Source organism: Synchiropus splendidus, chromosome 1, assembly GCF_027744825.2.
Source record: "Synchiropus splendidus isolate RoL2022-P1 chromosome 1, RoL_Sspl_1.0, whole genome shotgun sequence".
NCBI lineage: Eukaryota > Metazoa > Chordata > Actinopteri > Syngnathiformes > Callionymidae > Synchiropus > Synchiropus splendidus.
In genome coordinates this window covers 49,667,182-49,684,839 of record NC_071334.1, presented here as the reverse complement: position 1 = coordinate 49,684,839, position 17,658 = coordinate 49,667,182, and the positions used below count along the sequence as shown (strand labels likewise).

Sequence of the window (17,658 nt, the reverse complement as noted above, 5' to 3'; positions counted from 1 at the left end):
GCGACTGTGAAACACCATAATGTACAATCTTTGTATGTGAAGCTCAACTTTTGTAAATGTACACGCTTTAATCTAGACTGCTAGAATCGATCAGAACATACTGTACATTTCCATTCGAAAATACATCCCCTGCTTATCCCAAGTAGCATGTCAAACTCTGGACAGTAGGAATTTCACCTAATGCCCCATGTTCACGCAGTACATGTGCCTGTTTTTCTCTTTTCCCAGGATCAATAACCCATTTGCCGAGGTTGTTGCGTCTTCTATTGCCTTCTTGTTGGGTCATTTCTTGAGGTCCACAAATCGTTTTGCTCCTCAAAGGTCTGCTCAACCGTTGTAGCGTCTGCATTCCAGGGTTGATGTAAATATTAACAAATGGCATGGTGAAACGAGGAACTATGTACTGCTAAGAGCACATTGAGCCTTAAACCCCATACGTTGTGTGTCTGTCTAGACTCGACCGATAGTACACACTTTTGAATTCATTTTCAAACCTTCAGTTTTAACAGTTTACCCAATCCAAAGAACGTACCAGAAGGTATGAGCCCTCTTGCAACATAAACATGGAACGTGCCTGTCTGCTTTGTTCAACACAATGATTTTAACAGGATGTAAGTGAACAAAACACTAAGGAGTTTATTGAAAAGGGTCAAATGAAAATGCAAAGTTAAGTTTTAAGTAGTGGTGGGACTTTAATAAGTTAATTACGATTAATTCATTACAACATTATTATGATGAATTACAACAAAAAATGTAATTTAATGTAATTTAATGTAACAGTTTGCTCTCCAGACAACAGGGAACCTTTGTAAGTGCAGGAGTTCCTGCTCCACTGATCACACTGATGCACAAGACACGTGGCAGCTAGGATGATAACAACAACAACAAACATGGTGGAATCCATGAGAACAAAAGCATCTGTTTGCTTTAGTTCAGGGATGTTTTTCGCTACACAATGGCCAGGGTTTCCACTACTCTGAATGTACTTGAGATTCTTATACAAATATTTTCAAGACATTGAAAGAGCTTCAGTTTAAAGGTGATATAAAAACTTGAATATAGCCACCATCGGCATTTATTCTGCATTGTCGAACTGATACAAAACAAACAATATTTTGTTGTGTAAATGTATGTATGGGTCCATCATTTGATCCAGTAATATACCGAATTCATTCAAATTGATAAATGTGGCTTCCTGTGGCAAATATTCTTATCCGATTAAACTGCAATTAATTGAGATTAATTCATGACAAATGTTCTAATTAACTAGATTATTTTTTTAAATCAAATCCCACCCCTAGTTTTAAGTATTCATATCCTTCTACAACTAGACATCATGATAGCGTCCTATCACAAAATGCTAGGCAGGAAAACAGTGTTGGCCTGTGGCCTACAGTTCCTCATTTAGCTTCTTCTGCATCATTTAATCTAGTTTTGGAGGGTTTCCAGATAAATCTTTCTCATTCATTTCTTCAGCTTGCTTCATGGCAACATCATTGTTCACATTGTGTCACTATTCATGTTCAGTATATGGCATCATTTTCTATTTCAATTGGGTTAATTTACTTAGCTTCAGCCACAAATTTTCATTTCATTATTATTATTTATTTAAGGGACTACAATATGACATACAGTAAGAAATGCAGTAGAAGAAGTATATCAAGGTAAGATAATATATCAAGATATATACACATTGACGTATTCATGTATTTAATGTAATAATCGTGTCTTTTCCTTTCAACTTTTCCTATGAAAGTGTTTGATGCAGCAGGGTCTTTGCTTCTCAGCAAAACACTGTCATGACAACGGAGCATGTAAAATTAATGTACACAAATGAACAACTTCTGTTATCCCATCAAACCGTATTGGCACGTACCATTGCGTCCATTAGTTGAGATCAGTGTCGAATTGTTTTATTTATCCCCTTAGAGGGTCACACCTCTGGTAGCTTCTTCTGCGCTTTGATCTTTTCTGTCTACTTCCATCTAGCAGAACACATTAAGGGCTCATTCATTGGTGTCAAATATTTTTTGTACAGCTCTTGCACAGCCCTTTGTGGTAGATTTGAAGTTTTCTGGGTGTCAAAATGTCCCTTAGACTCTCGTGTGAGTACAAATAGAGTCATATATCAACATGCATGGTGGTGATTATTGTTATTGATATAGCTCTTATATTACTCAGTTTAACTCAGACAACTAATGTAGGGCATTTTCCTGATAAATCTATAGGCAGCCACACACGCTTCCTTTATGCGATGGTAATACTGCGAACCGTCAGTTAATCATCTGACAGCCCATCCCCCTGCACCACCTCACTTGTTGTGCCCTCCTCCCCCTCTTTCCTTTTCTACACTCGCGATTATGTTGGAGGACGTTTCACCCCCTTCGCTCCATACGTGACGACATTACAATACATACTGTGATCCATGATTGTGTCATTCACAGGCTGGGCATGTGCTGGAGAACACATTTATGAATGAAGTCCCATGCATTTTACCATTTGTGTTTCTATCAGATATGTGGAAGAATATTTCAGTTCAGTTGCCTTGATCGTCCATTCAGTACCGTATTTCTTGCCTGTTTAAGTCACTCATTTGAGCAAAAATACCATCTACAGTCTGAGCAGTAAAATGCTTTATTCAGTCATTTACTATTATTGTTGGTTTTTGCACAGCATATTAGCCAGTGGTTAATCATAATAAAGTATGGATTACTGACTTGTTAAGACTGTCTAGACTTTACCCTGAAATAGTCACCAGAACTTCCCGTTAAACAACATCATAACCACCAAGTATTGAGCGAAAATAAACAAGTCAGTTATGTGTTCCCAAATCAATAGCGTTACCATTTTTAAAGTATATGCTAAAGTATAGCATAAAATGTATGTGACGATGTACCGAATTGTTTTAGCTCATTGTAGCTGTTCCCACTTCATAGCCATTCAGCTGGTTGGTCATGGTTTGCAGACACGTATTGAGAGTTGCACTTAGCTTCATAGGACATTGACTTGAACTGCAGATCTGTTTGAAGATGACAAAGAGGCAAAGCTCAGCAGAAGTGGGTGACGCGGGACCAACAGCTGGTTGACTTTTCACCTAGCAGTAAAGCATGCGTCACCTTAATACTTTTGTGTCTTCAGATGAATATTACGATAACTGGTTGTCTTAATTTCCCATCCCATGAAGGTAGCGGTGTGGAGGGATTCCTTCCATCTGAGTGCAGAGAGCAGGATGTCTTTGTTTCCGAGCCGTCACATGCAATGGTTATAGAGTTCTGCGCGTTCCAAAGCCTTTCCACTCAGGGGGCTTTTCAGCAATCGCTCCAGTCATGCGTGTAATGTACAGATATACATGCTATTTGCACACGGCTGTCTCACGACATAACCTTGTACCTGTGTCTTCACACTCAATTACGGATGTTCACGATTCCTTTCTTTTACAAAAGAACATTCATATCGAAACAAGAGCTGGTCATTGGAGCTGATGGACTGAGATTCTACAACTTTGTGATGAGAGGCAGGTATCTTTTACAGATTGTACTTTTCCTGTCACATTCCACTTCCCCTGCCTCGATCTGTTGCTGGATGCTCCAGTCAGATCAGCAAGAACAACAGCTAGAGTTGATCTGCAACCACGAACATGCAGTTTAAATCACCAAGTTCCAGCCGCGTGTGTTAGATTGACTTTGTTTCTATTCGGGTAAATCTGCTTGAGTGAGTAGGTTTTTCATGTGTGTGGTTCTTCCACACTTTGTGACTCCATGTTGACAACTGCAGGTGTTGCTTTCGTCCTGCCCACTTGATGTGGCTATGGACCACCACATTTCTTGTTACAGGTCCTGCACCCTCAGTTTGTTCTCCTGGTTCGATGGCACTTCTGTTGTCATGGATTAACAACACATTAAGACCATTTCACAATTACAACAGTCCTCCCCACCAAACACACAAACACACAGTACAATTTAAGATAAATCATAAATGCTCATATTGGCCGATCAAATATACACATATATACACGTTATTTATTTATTTATTAAACGCAAAACAACAAAACCAGCCAGCTACGATGGCGCTCATTCTGCAACACTTCTCTGTCAGGGAAAATGACCAGCGAATTGCACTTGGATTCAAATCACTGCGGCATATTCCAAGAGGCTAACAAACAAAAGCTTACTGGAGCGATCCTCTGGTGAAACCAATGCTAACAGAGTTTCTTGTTTTGGAAGAGCACGTGTGATCTGGTGTTTAAGTCCGTAGCTTTCAGCGGCTCTTAGGGCACCTGGACCCTGGACATGTAGTCGACGTACAGAGGAGTCTGTCAGGTTATAAGGCAACACTCTGCTATTTATAAGTGATGAGTGAAATTTGATATTGTGGATATGACCCGTTCATTGTTCATTGAATATGGAATGCAAGTTATTTGTTTTCTTATTAAACACTTTGACTTTTGTATAGTTTATTTGTCATTTGATTTAAAAGCTTCAATGTTTTCTATACAGTATTTTTCTGCATTAATGGATAGAATAGGTTTGTGCAATTAATAAAAAAAAAGTATGACATTTGTGTGTTATTTAGTTGCAGGAATTGAAAAAAAAAAACAAAAAAACAATGTGCGATCTGTAAAAAAAAAATAAAAAGACAATTGGAGCACCCCTAGTTTAGAGTGAGTCTTTGGTGACTAATGCTGGGTAAAACATGCAGTCAGTCATAACAAGACACTAATAAGTACTTTATAATAATTAATGACAGTCTAATAATCTGCTTATTACCAGGTTATTTATGGTAATATAATCTAATAGTCTCATAATTGTTACTAATAAGTCCTGCCCTCATCATCCCAGGTGTTTCTGTCCCCTTCAGCGATAAGGTGAGCACGTTCCACTGAAGCTTATTGTTTCGAAGCCAGAAGTTCAGGTGAAACGTATCCCTCAGAGTCAGACTAAAAGGAAACGGTTTGAGTGGATCAACACTGCAGTACAGTTCATTGTGTAAAATATGACTTTATATTTGACCTTCTGCTGTCAGGAGAAGGTCGACGTGCTGGCCTGTAGATGTAAAAATAATTAGGTGAAATTATTAATACATTCGTAAATGGCTCCAGACATGATGCCACACACACGCACGGGGTCACAGAGCGACCCAGATTAGCTGATGTAATGACTATCACCCGAGCAGTGGCTGCTCCCTTCTGAGCTTTTGACAGATATGAAGGGAGGGAGGAACAAGCGCAGTGTTGGAAACAAGGAGGAATATGTCATAAAATCTCCCAAGCAGCAAACAACCCGGCGCTGCTAACAGCTCGGCTCTTATCAATGTCAATCACACGCACCTACCGACGCACAGACAGGAAATTATTGTCTGTGTCTACAAGCTGTCTGTAAAACCCCCCAAAACAAAGGCAGCTGACAGGAATGGCTTGTCGGAATGTACATTGATTGGCCGCCCGGATCAATGTGTGTGCACTTAAGTTGCCCGGCTCCAGTGAACCGAAGGCATGCAGCATTGTTTTAATTATTTATAGTGGAAATGGAATCAAATGAAATTTCCTGCATCTTGAAACTAGAACTCCTTATGGCATTGCCCAGCAGCTCCTGCCACTATCCTCCCCGGACCTGACTCTGATAAAGGCTGGACAAAAACAAGTAAATAAAATAATGTTGGTAACAACAATGTGCGCTTATTATTGTGCTTATAACGTCTCATACATGACACAATCATTTTCACTTCAAACCACATTTTGAGCTCTGTTTAAAATTGAATTTTATAACAATTTTCAGGACAGTCTTCCAACAAAGCCACATTGCGGCTGTGATTTTTATTTCATTTTAGCATCAAAAAGCTCTCCAAATGATGGAATGGAACACTCTGGGAGCTGTCTGCTTCTTTTATGAGCCCATCTGCATGCTGAGATTTGGCATATTCTGCCTGTGCACATGATACCGCATTGTGTTGTCATCCTGCCGTGCCATCTGTTTATCGTCAGATTACCAGGTAGCTCTATTAATCCAGGTAGGCTGCAGGGGAACAGTGGGGAAGTGAAGTGGGGTGGGAAATCTTTCAATCGATGAGACCCAATATCCACTCAGTCTTCGGGTTCGGCCTTGCAGCTGTAGTCCAGGGAGCTTATCAGCTATGTAGGTTTTAGTGTTGTGTGAATGGCTGCTTTCTGCTTTTCCGATGGCTTTCACCTTGCTAAAGTTCCTCATTCTTTATCTTCTAATAAGCATTAGTCAGCTCTTTCCAGCCTGCTCGGTCATCAGAGGATTAAAGACCAGAAAAGCACTGATCGTCTATTTCTGTCTGTCCATCGCCTTAACTATGAAGGAGGATGCTGAGTCAAGCCAAGGTCACTGACTTCAAAGCCAAGAACACAGCAGTTGCTAGATTTGAAAACAATACTGACTGTTTAATGTTATGGAGAAGCTGCAGTCCAAAGTGTGTTGAGAATTGCTGTGTCATTTTGAGTTTTTAACTAGTCGATGTGTTTGGAAATCACTAGTTTAAAGGTCTTTGATGATGACTAAGTGTGTTTACACCCTCAGCGATTTGTACTTGGCATTGTAAAGGCCAGTTGGGAGTGTAGTGACCCTCTTGTGATTTTCACTTGTTTTTTTCTCTTTATATCACAAGGAGAAGCCAACACACACCATCAAAGTCAGGCATGACTGGGTTGCCGGATACAGTACTAGCGCACCCACCTCAGCTCCACTTTCCAGTTCAAAAGATGAATGTGTTCTTAAAGATCTGTTTAACATCTTGCTTTCAGTTGTGGTTTCACTTGATCACTCATGTGGGTATTAGACAAATGATGAGTCCCAAAAGTTGACTTTTGTGTCCTATATTGACACCAAAGGCTAAAAATGTTTTCCTTCCTGTGTAGTGTTCCAGACGGGGAGCATGAGAGGCGTCACAGGCAGAGGGCTGGGGAGCAAGGTGTGGGGGGAGACGTTTGGAAGCTGTCTTTACTGACTTGCACTGGATGTCACTTGATATACAGTATATATAACTCCTTATGTGGCTCTCCTCCTTACGTACGGTAAATGGCGGTGACTGAATCACACAGCCTTATGAGGGGCTCTAAATAGCAATTGACACATTGTAACGTGTGGGACATAAGGCCTTCCCCTGGCTTACCTAACCCCAACCTCCATGTTTCATTCAGCTCGCTGCTCCCGACGTCAGTATATGTTGTGGAATGTGCTTCAGTTGAAAACCTAATGCGTCAACATGCAACGCTGAAGGCTGCCCTTCGCGTCAATATGGGACGCAAAAGTCCTCTTTCCCAACGCCAATATATGACGCCATGGGAGAGAAGGCAGCGCTATTTTTGATGTGTGTCGTGGATGTAGAGGCTTTCACACCTCAGATTTTGTCTGGACCTTAGAACATTTGACTCAATAGTTCAAGATTTGAACATCACAAACCAGGCTGTGGTGACGTTCTGTGTGAAGGGCTGGATTTCTCAGCGGGGGGGAGTGTGATTTTAACCCTGAATGATCGACAGAAAACGAAGTTAGCACTCCACTCTAAACAGGATATTTCAGATATCTCAGTAGCAGCAAGTTGATATCGTCTGTCTTGGGCGGAAACAGCAATGAACACTGAGATTTTCATCCAGCAAGAGCTAGGCGGAGGCTGGGTGAGGGTGCACCACAGTGTGAGAAGCCCTTTACTTGTTGGGAGAATCGGCAAGTGCCAGATCCTGAGTATCAGCCGGCTACAGTCTTGCTACTGTCATCCCAACGTACCTCCCACTAAGTTTCTTCACCTAGTGGGAGTTGTAAATTCTACGCTACTCCGCCAGAATTCTTGATATCACAGGGAAATAAATCATCTGGTTGTGAAAAAAAATGGGTTACTGACATCTCCTCCGAGGGGAGTCTGACTCTCACAATTTATCCTAAAACAAGCTACAGTTGTTGTGCATGATTCTAGTTTTGAAGCTCAATATTATCTGTTGACTTGGTTCAGTTGTGTTCAGTACGTGTTTGTGTGTCTATGAAGGGCTTCTGTTTGCCTTCGTATTTACTGGCTATTTTTGGGTACAACTTTGTCATTTTGCAAATGTTATTTCCGTTTTCACTTTGCACGCGTCTGCTTGTGTGAGCGTGTGTTTATCTTTGACCCTGCGCCGAGGCGAGATTTGCAGGGATGAAGGCAGAAATTTGCATTGGCAGCAGCACCAGGGATCTGTTTGATCTGTCCACTTAAAACACATCAGGTGGCCTTCCTGCAGAGAATCGAGCTGCTATCTGCCTTCTCTGTACAAATGTAGAGAGCGAGGCGCGGGCCGAGTCACTGGGAAAGATGGGTGGATTAAATAACAGGCCTGGGGAAACAGGGAAGCAGACAAGGATGTAGAGAGTGAGTGAAATGCATGAGATAAGATTAAAGAGAGAGTAAGCCAAGGGAAATGGAAAATAAATTGTGTTAAGATATTGATTTACATTAGAACGCCATCGTTTTGTTTTACCTTATCACGCATGTCATGGTTAGTTGGGAAGAACACGCCTGCTTGACTCACTCCCAATAATCCAAGCGGACAGAGACTGGAGCTTAATCGACACATGACACGTCAACTGATCTCTGTGTCATTTTTTGTCCAAAACATACAACAGATTACTCCTTAACTACGGCGGTAAATCATCTTTGCACTTTTCATTTTGTGGACTCAACATGCCATCTAGTATGCAGTGAGTTTCCTCAATCTTGTGTTGCCGAAACAAGCCCTGCCATTATGCTTTCTAGAACATAATACTTGAGTCCTATGAATTATAAATGCCTATGGATTCCAGGCGTATTTTTAGAGTCCACACATGCTCCCTCTGCTGCTGCACACACACTCAGATTGTGGATTGCTTTACAAAGTTGGGGTTACATACCCTGTTGAGGACAAAGAGGTTATTAGTTCTGCAGTATGTGTGTATTATGCATGGCAGCAAATGAAGGTGTGCAAGTGCTGCTGGCTTTAAAATTCTTTCAAGGCAATAAGTCATGTTCTGAGGCATGTACTTAATATAATGTCTGGACTTAGATGTAGTACCTTCACTAGAATGAGTTTCAGTATTGAAAATGTTTGAGCTGGGAAGACAGAATCCATGTGGTTGTAGGGAGTAGACATGATGGATATCAGTTATCCAGAATGATGAACCAGGATTCAGGGAGGTGAAGAGGAGAGTGCAGGCAGGGTGGAACTGCCTGGGTTGATCTACGACAGACAAATTAGACCGTAGTGAGACCTGCCATGATGTGTGCTTTGGAGACAGTGACTCTGACACAAAGGCAGGAAGCAGAGTTAGAAGAGCCAGAGTTGAAGACACTCGCGTGGGGAGTGACTAGTGTGGGCAGTGTATCAGTGGAATGTGTGGAGAAGTTTGGAGGCCAACTTATGGAGACTTGGAGAGGACAGATGATGATGCCGCTGAGGCTCGTGCACTGACAAAAAAAGGTTTTCATCTTTGGCATCACAAGGTTCCAGGCTTGCATCTGTTACGTTCACTTTAAATGTAATTCATTTTACTGTGAGATATTGAAAAGAATCAAACTAAACTACAAGCCGCCATTGTGTTCTTTTTAAATATCTAAAAATATATGAAACAATCAAAAATTTCTGGTGAAACTTTGATCAAGAGATTGCACTGTGCTCGCCTGTGTATAAAATGAAAGTGAATCCAAAATAATGTTTTTTTTTCTCTCTTAAGCATTTAAGATTGTATTTTAGATATGTATTGTATTTTCTCTGGTGGTCGACATTTTTAAAAATTCATACTTTTTTTTGTCTTGACTGGAACTCAGTTTAAATGTGTATTGATATCACTCACTGACCTTAATTCCATGGAAAGTTCTCCTTTTTCTCATTATTCTTGCCACATTAGCCAACTAGAGTTGCCCTCAGTTTCCATGGAGACGTGTCCGTTTTGACGGGGTTTGGCCACTGCACTGAAAACAACTTTTACTATATTCAAATAAGCGGCAGAGTCCATGCTTGCAGCTGTCTTTGGTCATTAAATCGTTATGCAAAAGTGTTTCCAAAGCCTTTCTTTGAGCGGGAGACGTTCTTCATGCGCGAGGCACTAAAGGTCTCTTTCTCTGCCTGATATGGGCTGAAGTGAGAGGGGGGCATTATACAGTGTGCGCCCCCTCCACATTGGCTTTGACTGAAATTAATAGCTCAATAGCACATGGCTGACACTGATGTACTAGTTGGGGCAGCATACTGCTTACCCCAGCAGAACAAAGAATGGTCTTTACATGTATCAAACACCAGGCAGGTTAATGAAGAATTTTTGCTCTGTTTACCTCATTAAAGTATGATGATAAAGTAGCATTCGGAGGATGTTCCTATGCGCAATATAGCGCGCTCTGCTGTGAAAAGATAAGACAATATTCCGTCGATAACATCCACAGCTGCGAGGTGGAGATTTTTTTTTTTGCTAATGCTGGAACCAAAATGCATCCATTAAATAGAATCATTAAAAGTATGGCACCTGCTTGTCTTTTTTTTTTTTCATGGATAGCTCAGCCTCTTCCGCGGCCAGAAGCATGAAGCGCGGGCTAAAAATAATCTTCTAGTGACAGCAGGACTTGGAGCCCAGTGTGAAGGAGCGCGTCGTCTCTATAGCTGTCCATATCTATCACTTAAAAGATCGTACATTAGTGTGACACAATTTCAGGCCCCTGATGAATATGTGAAGTGATATAGCTGAAGACTGTTGCCCTGCAGTAAATAGTCGCCGTTACAAACCCGCTGATACAGAGTGAGCTGACTCCTGTATGTCTGTGATAACCGTCAGACAAAAATAGTGATGCTAGTGGCATATGCCATTAGTATATATGCAGTGTTTTGTTTTGTTACTAGCCGTGTTGGACGGCTCTGTTTAAAGAAACAGTAATGAGATGCTTATACGTTGAAATGTGTTGAAAGTCTTCATTAACGTAAGACTGATCTGGAAGCCAAAATCGTTTGCAGGCTGACGTTGAATCTCCGTAATGAAATTTCATCCAGAATGCCCATCTAAAGATGAGGGATTTCAGATTTCAATGGGCAGTTGGAGTGGTTTGTGACTCACCTTCATACAGAAAGGACGAGTGAGCTCGCAGATGCTAACGCTGTTTCCCGCGGCTTTTTCTTTCAGGTTCCAACTTCCTGTGTGCCACTCACATCATCCCGGTGAAGAATGAGGAGGGCGTGGTCATGATGTTCATCCTTAATTTTGATTACATCATAGAAGAAGGCAGCAGTGACTCGCTGGAGAAACTCAACCACACCTCCCCCACCAAAGCTGATCAACGTGAGTAAATATGTCTCTTCAGGGAAGCGTGAGTTGAACACGTAATGATTAAGGCTGGGTAAAAGAATCAATTCCACCAAGTACATCGCACTACGCCGATAACATTAGCATTAGCTTCCGATGAGAAACCATCTGGGGCAAAACGAATGAAACTGGCTTGACCAGCCGATTCTTGATCAAGATTACAAAAGCCATCGCAACTTTTCTTTGTAAGGATTTACGCCTGCACTCAGCAGTAGAAAACAAAGGTTTCAAATGGCTCATTCGCAAACACGACTCATACACCGACGGCAGGCTCAGCACACAAGTCAAAAATGAGATTACAATGCTGGTGTAGTTTATTTTTTTCCAATTTCCATTTAGAAGCCCATCTGTTGGAAATCTCCATTGATGTCTGGGGTGTAATACATACCGAAAAATGTATATAAATCATTTTAAAGTTTGCTCATGACAGGCTGCTTTTCCGATGACGCCACTGTACAGTCATATTATACCATTGTAAATAGTAAAACTATTTACAATGTTATGCAGTATATATATATATATACTGTACATACAGTGGTACCTCGGTTTTCAAACATCCCGGAATTCGAACTAATCGGAGAATTGAGCACATTGAGAATTGAGAACAAAAATTTTGAGATTTTTTTATACGGATTTCAAACGAAAATCCAGAACTCAAACGCCCCCCAAAAAAGCCGGAAAACACATAACGTGCGCGGACCGATCAGCTGACCCATGACGCGCTTTGTCATTGTGTAACGCAGCCTCTGTATGCAGACGTGTCCAGTTACCTACATTTACTGAATGTTTTGTCTTCATATTGAGGTGTAAAACCTTTCCTGTCTCCACACTGGACCGTGGTAGATTGTCACAGGGGAGGTGGTCACTCTCCACACCTCCGAGGGTGGAGCGCACTCCAGGGTTTGATGTCCTGTTGTGGGCTGGAGCTCGGACAGGGATGAGGCGAGTCTGAGACAGAGCGTTACTTGGTTTATGACTTTGTCACAGCCAAACTGCACAGAAGCGCACATTCAGAGCTGGACACGCACCGGGCACCTCTTCACTTCTGGAGAGACGTCACTCACTCGGCAACCCCTCCCACATGCAGCGGCCACACACATAGAGGAACAGCGCACCTGCAGCAGACACTATACATTCACTCCTACAAAAGCCTATTTTAAGGCTTGGAACGCATTAGTTCTTTTTCCATTCATTGTAATGGGAAAAATCAATTCAGATTTCAAACAAATCACTTCTCAAACCACCTTCTGGAACGGATTGTGGTCGAGAACCAAGCTACCACTGTATATACATAATATCAAACAATATTTTGATTGCACACACAAACAACGCGCAAAGCATATCCACTTTAAAGTGCAGTTCAACACAATATTTAGGTTCTTAAATGCTGTTTGTGACGTGCACAGTTGTTTTTGAAAGGGTTTCATACACTAAAAGGATAAGAAAATATTGCGAACATAATTGCAATATTAGTTCAATATGGGATATACAACAGATAATACTAAATACTACGATTAAAAAAGTACACATGAACAACAATGACAGTATTTTATGTTTAGTTGCACCAGTGACTTCACATCTTTTCCTGTGATGTCACTGGAAAAGCCCAGCCTCAAGGAAATTTGAGAACCAAAAAAAATACTTTTGCGCCACTGTTATTGTCGTCAACACACAATGTACACACTGAATATATAGCAGCAGGTCAGTCACATGGTTGGTTATGAGGTTAACACAGTGTAAAGTTGGGACAATTCCGTCCTTCCATTCAATCAAACTGCGAACCATTTTCTGAAAAATGTGACACAATTTCACAAATATGTTCCTGAACATTATTTATTACAGTATATGACAACTTTGAGTCATCTCACACAGTCGGTAATATCAGAATATAATATTAGACGACTTAGAAATCTGAAGGGGGAAGAATTTAATTTTGTTATAGAAAATATGTGGATGTTTTGAGCAATGATTCAATCCCTGTCTGTCTGTAAAAGGAGTGGTGATCTGGGAACACAATCCAAAGAACCGTCTGTTAGAAAAATGAAATGAAATACAGCAAAGCTGAAAACTGACTGAAGCATAGGTGGACCAGCTACGTTATGGATGCACATTACGAAAAAACATTCCCATTCCAAGAAGACAATGAGAACATGTATGATATGCCAGAAATGAGCGATGCTGCAGTGGAGGTTTACAGTGTGATTTATTGTTTATGTTTACTATGTCACAAAATGACTTGGAAAGAGCTTTCATTTTACTTGGATGGGTTGTTTGGGAGCTTTGTTCTTAGTATGAGTCTCACTACAAACTATCCTGTGACCGTCACCAACTGTGAGAGAGACCACCAGGCTGCTCAGTCCCACCAAGACTAGATAAATTCACTGGAACATTGCTCTTGAATGAATAGTAGAAGTCCAGGAGTGAATGTTTGTTATTGTAAATATGTTGAATAGTTCAAGGGTCATTTTTACTTGTGTCGTTTTTACTACTTCAGCTGAATAAATCTCAGTGGTCAAAGAAATTTGACACTATTGACCCTTGCTCAATAGTGTCAAATTTCCTGATTTAAGTGTTCATATATGTTGCTTTTTCTACTCACTGAGCCTCAGAAACAGTGATTTTTGATCAAAGGTGTGCAATATAATGATTATATTTGTGTCTGTTTTTGTTCATACATCTTTTTTGACTGCTAAATGCACCTTTAGGCTGTTGAGGACCCCAAAATGCTCTTCATTTCCCCTGCTGTGTGGTCAAAATTTGAGATTAGCATGATATTAATGATGCATGCTCTGCCATCTGCTGCATTCAATCCTCTTTATAGCATATTTAATATGTTCAGATGTCGCTTCAAGTGTTCTCCAGCTGCACACTGAAGGCTGCTTCCTGGCCTTCAGCACCAAGGAAGAGTGCAGCTGCAGGAATTCCCTGCTCGACGGCTCTTTTGGCATCATAACACCAGCGTTTACAGCGTTCAGTGCCGGCTTACTCTGCCATCACCTCAGAGGTCTGGCTCAGTTGCATCCCAGCCTGCCGCGGTGGTCTGATAGACTGCAGGAGTTGAGCGCGCTCTGTATCCCAGAGCTGTCGGTGCAGTGGTGTAAATGCGTTTTCCCAGCGGTCTTCAACCCGCGCTTTCCTCTTCGATGTGTGACACACAACAGCAGCTTCATTTGTCAGTAATTGGAAGAGGTCTCATAGCAGGCCCTTTCCTCGCGGGGCTGAGGTTGTAAAGTGGTGATGCGCGCAGTGTGTTTATGCAAAGGCATCAGTCAATGAAGAAATCCTGCCTGTTTGCACGGGTATGACTTTCAGAAGATTTGTTGTTCACCAGAAATATAATGTGAATCACAGCTGGAAAGTGACCGTCACAGTCTGAGCTGCGTGTGGCGGGGTTGGGATCTGCGGTGGAACTCACTAGGTGGAATGTTATGACATTCAGTAATGAAGAAGAAATCAAGTCAATGAAGTGGAAATTATCACTCACACACAGCAGCGTGTTCGGGCGATTCACATCCATAATTTTTTCTTCTTGTAATTTCCTCCAAAACTCTATCTGAGGTGTGCAATGGTGCATTCAAAGTTAAATGGAATGGAAGCTGTTGAGGACACGTGTTCAAATCTCAATCATAAACTAGTTTATTTTCTCAAACTAAACAGGAAAGAGGAGTGGCAGAAGCATCTGTTCCCACAACTTCAGATTGTGAATAAGCACCACATGTACTCTGTAACTACAGCATTGATTCTACTCGGGTAATGTGGACCTGTTTCCAAAGTCCTTGATAATAATGCTCGGCGCTGCATCACAAATCACTCGGTGGATCCCAGGATGTTACTATTTAGTGCTGTATAACAGGGCGTATAATGCGGCTGCTGCTCTTAGATGGTGGGGGTGGTGATCCATGAGTTGCATTATCGGGACGTCGTCTGGGGAATGAGCACCATGCATTATGTGCTGCATATCGATCTTCCACTGCCACTCAGCAACGATTCATCCATCCTGCAAACATCTTGAAGTCCAATTTTGCCTTGACATGGCTGAACACACATTTCCATGAACTGCAAAAAGGGCGAGTGGCATTTAAAGCATAACTCCCATTAGTGCGTCTGAGTGGGAATTGATTCTGTGCATTTGTTTGAAACATTCCTGGATATTTATTTATATTTACGTTTCTTATTGAAGACAAAAATCGCTGTTCTTTCCAAGGTGTCAATCAAACCATCAGTCTGTTTCATTTCACACATTCATGATTCGGTACCAGATTAAGTAAAAATATTCTGCACATTGTTAATGATGAAATTCCCGTTCAGCGAATAAGCTCAGACGATATACTCTTTATTGGAAGCAGTCTCTATATTTTTCAAATCATTTATATTTGTTGGTGTTTCATCATCGCATCGTGAACAGATGCTTTTCCTGTGATCTTGTATTGGATACATTTGTTCATTGGTGAGGCTTAACTTAATATTGTTTCCTCCTAACTCTTCCCCTGACATAAAAATGGCTCATCTGACACATTGCTAAAATGCATTTTCTTTTTTTTTTTTGTTTTTGTTCATATTTTTCATCCCAGCTTCATCAAAAGTGATTTACGGCGCCCGATGCAGAGATCTAGTGGTTCAATTAATATTCAGTGGAAATATTACTATCTAGTATCATAGCAACAAGGACTGCTGTGCATCCATTTGTTGTACTGAGCCATGAGTTTTTGCAGTGAACACATGAGAGGGAGTGAAAGAGGCAACACTCAGAGCTGAAAACACACTTGTCCTCACAATGTGCTACGGATGTTATGCCTTCATTCAGATCAGTATCTCGCGTTTAGCGTGATTTAATTCTTTTATGTTTGGGGAAATACTTCATAGATACCGTCTGGTGTCGAAAACACAGTGGTCATCAGCCAAAGTTGACTGCTTCTCTTCATCATCTTAACCGCAGGGGCTTTTTCAACAAAATGCGCGACTTTGTGGTCTGTAGCTTGAAAATAATTTGACGTCAATTCTGACTGTAAATGAGAAAGATTTTCAGTGTGACCCGAAGTATAGGGTGAGAGTGAAATCACTCATCTCTGGGAGATTTGGTCAATTAAATAAATAAATAAATAAAGTATCTGGCATGATAAACAGTGCATTTCCTCATATTGTTCTATCTAAATTCTTCACCATTTAAGAGTTCAGATATTACACTAACAACATAAAACGTTACATGTAAAATACATTCTTTAACAACACAGCAAATAAATTAAAGTAAACATAATTATATAAGAACAAGCTCCACTCAGCACACTGACCAAGTTGGAACTAGTTAGCTTGCTGGCTAATGCTACAAGTAGACCCTTAAATTCTCAGCAAAAGATGCCAAAAACACCAGTCTACTCGATTAGATTAGTTGAATAAATGCACTCACATTTAGTATCAGACATTCCTCGGCCACTCTCTTGTGTTTCCGACGACTTGTAGTTCAGTGTTAAATCAAATAAAAGCTCAAACCACAATGTCCGTAAACACCAATGTCTCTTATCGGATCGATTTGTTTATGCTATCCAGAGCTAACAGTTAGCGCACAAGCTTCATTTTAGCATGCACTGTGCTGTCTTCTTGTTTGTTGTGACTGCATCACAGCGCCTCCACAGTCCTGGCATATGTACTAACATAATTTAGAATGGTTTCCAGTCACTCTGTGTGGACGCAGAAACTGCTTTGTTTTCACGCAGCACAGAAAATATTCCTTGTATGTGCAGTCTGAATTCCCTCCATTAAGAAGATCTCATCTTTCGGAAGTGTGATTATTATCTTTCATTGCTGAATGAATATTCACACGGATTTATGAATCGTATTGTATTCGCACGCACAAACTAAAACTGTGGTTGTCTCCACCTCCGCCATCTCCACAGGAGCCATTAATCACTCATTAAAATCTTGAATGTCACTGACGCCTCACTCACTTCTATCATTATAATACTTCAGGAAATGTCCTCTGCATGAATAATGGAGGGGAAATGTAGATTGAGCTGGTGCCTGAGGCAGAAGGGGCATTTGTTTTGATCTTCCCGGGTCTTTTCAGAAAGCTTCACTGGCATCACTTCCATGCTTTTGCGAAACCTGCGCATGCTCTGACACACCACGGGTCAGAGGGTGATCTCAGATCTGTGTTAAAAGCCACTGCATCATACATCACCATTAGGAATAATTGGCTCAACTAGTTGGCCTGTATAATGTGAATTAGTGTGGCACAAATCTAGCAGCAATTTGTTGCCTTCAGTTGGAGTTGAACTAGAGGTCTTTCTCATGATGGAGCAGCACATACTGGAGCCTGATGCTTTACTCAGTCTGAGGACAGGGTGGAGGT

General features: G+C 41.1%; 1 protein-coding gene across 6 annotated transcripts in view; it reads left to right on the top strand.

The window, feature by feature from the left end:
• Positions 1-17,658, top strand: part of LOC128766240 (potassium voltage-gated channel subfamily H member 7-like) — a 59,852-nt gene that overhangs the window by 8,821 nt on the left and 33,373 nt on the right. For all 6 annotated transcript variants that reach the window (XM_053877776.1, XM_053877767.1, XM_053877784.1 and 3 more), the window contains exon 3: positions 11,133-11,288. In XM_053877776.1, the coding sequence (XP_053733751.1) occupies positions 11,133-11,288 (156 nt within the window). The remainder of the gene's footprint in view (positions 1-11,132; positions 11,289-17,658) is intronic.